Source organism: Mercenaria mercenaria, unplaced genomic scaffold (assembly GCF_021730395.1).
Source record: "Mercenaria mercenaria strain notata unplaced genomic scaffold, MADL_Memer_1 contig_3797, whole genome shotgun sequence".
NCBI classification, from domain to species: domain Eukaryota; kingdom Metazoa; phylum Mollusca; class Bivalvia; order Venerida; family Veneridae; genus Mercenaria; species Mercenaria mercenaria.
In genome coordinates, this window is record NW_026461971.1 from 66,922 (window position 1) to 70,849 (window position 3,928).

At 37.2% G+C, this 3,928-nt stretch overlaps 1 protein-coding gene across 1 annotated transcript; it reads left to right on the forward strand.

Moving 5' to 3' along the window:
• Nucleotides 1-430: 430 nt before the first annotated feature.
• LOC128553410 (galactosylceramide sulfotransferase-like) lies at nt 431-2,524 on the forward strand. Its single transcript, XM_053534552.1, has 2 exons — nt 431-1,630; nt 2,304-2,524. The coding sequence occupies exons 1-2, from the start codon at nt 1,026-1,028 to the stop codon at nt 2,332-2,334; spliced, it is 636 nt and encodes a 211-aa protein (XP_053390527.1). The 5' UTR covers nt 431-1,025; the 3' UTR covers nt 2,335-2,524.
• Nucleotides 2,525-3,928: the final 1,404 nt, after the last annotated feature.

Consider the following 3,928-nt stretch of genomic DNA (forward strand, 5'->3'; position numbering starts at 1 on the left):
TTTTGTATACATAATGGATTTTCCCAAACATATCCGAAACCAGTTGAGTACAAAAGGTTTTTGATTTGGCTACTCCAGTTAGTTTTCCCATTATTACAGTCTATCAATGATACAGAATATAAAGCATTTAAAATGCAACTATCAGTATTAACAATCTTAAACCAATATTTGATAGCTCTAACGTAACGGTTTATATATAAAGGATACCCCCCTAATTCACCGTATATGCTAGCGTTGCTTGAAGTCTGCTTAACATTTAGTATCCTTTTGCAAACTTTAGATGAATGCGTTCTAGTTCTTTAGACTTGACTACACCCAACACTTCACATTTAGCTCTTTCCTTACAATTTTAACCAGGAAATCAGCTGTGACCATTTCGTCATTAGACATTAAGGTATATATCCCTTTGCATACTGTTCATTGCTTTATAATATAGGACTGCAAAAATGTAAATATCCGCTTAAAGATTCTTATAGCTTTGTTTTATAATATAATGGCTTTATTGAAGTAATATGGCGTTAATATTTAATTTGAATCATACAAAATATATAAATACAGATTTTGTTTGTCTATTGCAGGTTCGAAAAATATGTTGGACTTTCTTTGTTACTTGTGGTATTGACATATTTTGGTTGGACACTTGTGCATGAAGAAAAAATACAACTGTTCAACAACGACGTATTTGGAAATAAATCTATACAACTAGGTAAACATAAAAGAGTAAGCTATATAAAAGTACCTAAGACTGGTTCAAGCACACTTTCATGTATATTCATTAGGTTCGGAATAAGACATAATCTTAAAGTATTTCTGTATCGGGACGTTTTTATAACGAAACCTCAGCAAAATGTTTTATTGAGCAAAAGAAACATTTTGATATTTTTGCCTCACACACAACATATAACTATCACTTTTTCACTCATATCGTTCGTGATCCAGCCATAATTGGAAGTGTACGTGAACCAGGACAGAGGATTATCAGTGAGACCTTCTATGATAAACAAAAACAGGCATTAAGAAAACAGATGGGACTTTCTGCACAAAGTTTTATCGATGAAATTGTGAGCAATACATCAAAGTACGGAATGCAGAATAAAATGTCCTATTTCTTTGGAATAAACAATAAAAATATTGATCAGTATCATTTTCAAAAATGTTTAAATAATCTGAAGTCTGAATTGTTACTTGTAGTTATTTTAGAAAGAATGAACACGTCCCTTGTTCTTTTGAAACGACTTCTTAACTGGTCATTCATTGATATATTATATGCAAAAAGGAAGACAAATAATCATATACCAGTGTTTCTTAATGAAAAGCAGACAGAACACCTTAGAACTACAAACAGTTTGGACTATGGAATTTATAATTATTTTTCAAAAGAACTTGACCAAAGGATAGAAAAAGAAGGGAATGACTTCACTGGCGAAGTTCGTTACTTTGAACATATCTTGAATGAGCTGAATACGTTTTGCAGACAGACATTTAACAAAAGTTACATACATACTTTCCCTCTATCGAGATGGGACAACAGTTTTTCAATTAGTCTGAAAGAATGCGACATGATGTTTAAAATGGATGTTTCGAACTTTAAATCAGGCCATCCAACTTTGAAACGTATTTTCCATGAAAGGTAAACAAATATCCAGAATTTGGAACTTAATGCGTTTAAATATAACAGTTTCTGGAACAAAGAATGTACCATAATTTCACTGTGTCGTGCACCAATGTATTATATCATTTGTTACGACATTGACAGAAAGGTATCTGATTCTTGCAAGTTTCACACACGTTGCGTTGTTTTATGAGGACTGTGTTGATTTGATAACAAAGACGTTACGAAAAAATCAAATGTTCAATAAAACTCCTGTACACTAGAAATTATACATATTTCTCAGTTGAATTGTCCCGTCGCCGAAGCAAGTTTGCATCTAAAACTGTTTTTTTTTTTTGGTTAAAATTGCTAAATACGTAATAAAGAATAGTGAGACTATTTAAGGCTATGAGCTGGTAAAATTTAACTGTTGGTATGCATTATTGTCTTGCCTTATCTTCTTTTTCAGCATTCGAAATGCTTCTGACAATATCACCGTGAAAATAAAGTGCCTATCATTGTCAAAAATTAGGTATATTTTTCAGTCAAAACAAAAAGGGACTACTATTAGACTTGCGGAATAGGGTCCAAACTGTTCCATTCTTATTATTCATAAAACATGTTTTGGGCGACATGCATTTCATGAAATCCATATCATTAGCATTATGGAACTGCTTTAAATTGATTAACTAAATCGGGGCTTATGTTCCAGGCACCACGATATGAATTACAAACTGTCTTAAATGTGGAGATGCTCTTGACTGAAAATAGTTATTTCAAAATTGCATTTCATGGAAACAGTGCTACATGTACTATAAACAATAACCAAATTCCGCTTGTTAATATTAAGATGGACACTTTTTCCGAAGGTCATGGGTAACTATAACTAGTCAATTCGTATTTTGGCGGGAACGTAGCACGTGACTTCCATGCCGTGCCTTAGGGTTAGGGTTAGGGTTAGGGTTAGGGTTAGGGTTAGGGTTAGGGTTAGGGTTAGGGTTAGGGTTAGGGTTAGGGTTAGGGTTAGGGTTAGGGTTAGGTTTAGGTTAGGGTTAGGGTTAGGGTTAGGGTTAGGGTTAGGGTTAGGGTTAGGGTTAGGGTTAGGGTTAGGGTTAGGGTTAGGGTTAGGGTTAGGGTTAGGGTTAGGGTTAGGGTTAGGGTTAGGGTTAGGGTTAGGGTTAGGGTTAGGGTTAGGGTTAGGGTTAGGGTTAGGGTTTAGGGTTAGGGTTAGGGTTAGGGTTAGGGTTAGGGTTAGGGTTAGGGTTAGGGTTAGGGTTAGGGTTAGGGTTAGGGTTAGGGTTAGGGTTAGGGTTAGGGTTAGGGTTAGGGTTAGGGTTAGGGTTAGGGTTAGGGTTAGGGTTAGGGTTAGGGTTAGGGTTAGGGTTAGGGTTAGGGTTAGGGTTAGGGTTAGGGTTAGGGTTAGGGTTAGGGTTAGGGTTAGGGTTAGGGTTAGGGTTTGGGGTTAGGGTTAGGGTTAGGGTTAGGGTTAGGGTTAGGGTTAGGGTTAGGGTTAGGGTTAGGGTTAGGGTTAGGGTTAGGGTTAGGGTTAGGGTTAGGGTTAGGGTTAGGGTTAGGGTTAGGGTTAGGGTTAGGGTTTGGGTTAGGGTTAGGGTTAGGGTTTAGGGTTAGGGTTTGGGTTAGGGTTAGGTTAGGGTTAGGGTTAGGGTTAGGGTTAGGGTTAGGGTTAGGGTTAGGGTTAGGTTAGGGTTAGGTTAGGGTTAGGGTTAGGGTTAGGGTTAGGGTTAGGGTTAGGGTTAGGGTTAGGGTTAGGGTTAGGGTTAGGGTTAGGGTTAGGGTTAGGTTGGTTAGGGTTAGGGTTAGGGTTAGGATAATACTATATATAGGCCGCTATACGAAGGCCTTTTCCTTATACGAAGGCCTTGTAGTTAAATTCTTATACATAGGCTATATACTCCGCTACCAAGGCTACAACGGTGGGTCGACAAAGGCCGTAAGGCCTCTGTCGTCTCGTCGCCCACCAGTCACATGTAAAGGCCTTCAAATACCTAGAGAATTTCTTGGGTTAGGGTTAGAACTTGGACAAAGGCTTTAAGGCTAGGGCAAAAATGCTGCTATATGAAGGCTCTTTAGTTAAAGCTTGGACAAAGGCCTTTTTTTCTAGGACGGCTAGAACTGCTAGAACTGTCAAATTGCTTATATACAAAGGCCTTTTATCTTAGGCTGAGCATAACTTCAAAGTGTCGAATTGTTTCTATACAAAGGCCTTTTAACTTAGGCTTAGCTTTTCAGTGAAATTTTTCTCTAAGTGTCGAATAGTTTATATACAAAGGCCTTTAAACTTAGGCTTAGCATTTTCAGTGAAATATTTTCTAAGTA

Coding starts and splice junctions, on each gene's coding strand:
- LOC128553410 (XM_053534552.1), top strand. CDS start 1,026: ATGGGACTTTCTGCACAAAGTTTTATCGATGAAATTGTGAGCAATACA. Junction 1,631..2,303: donor AAACGTATTTTCCATGAAAG/GTAAACAAATAT, acceptor CTTATGTTCCAG/GCACCACGATATGAATTACA.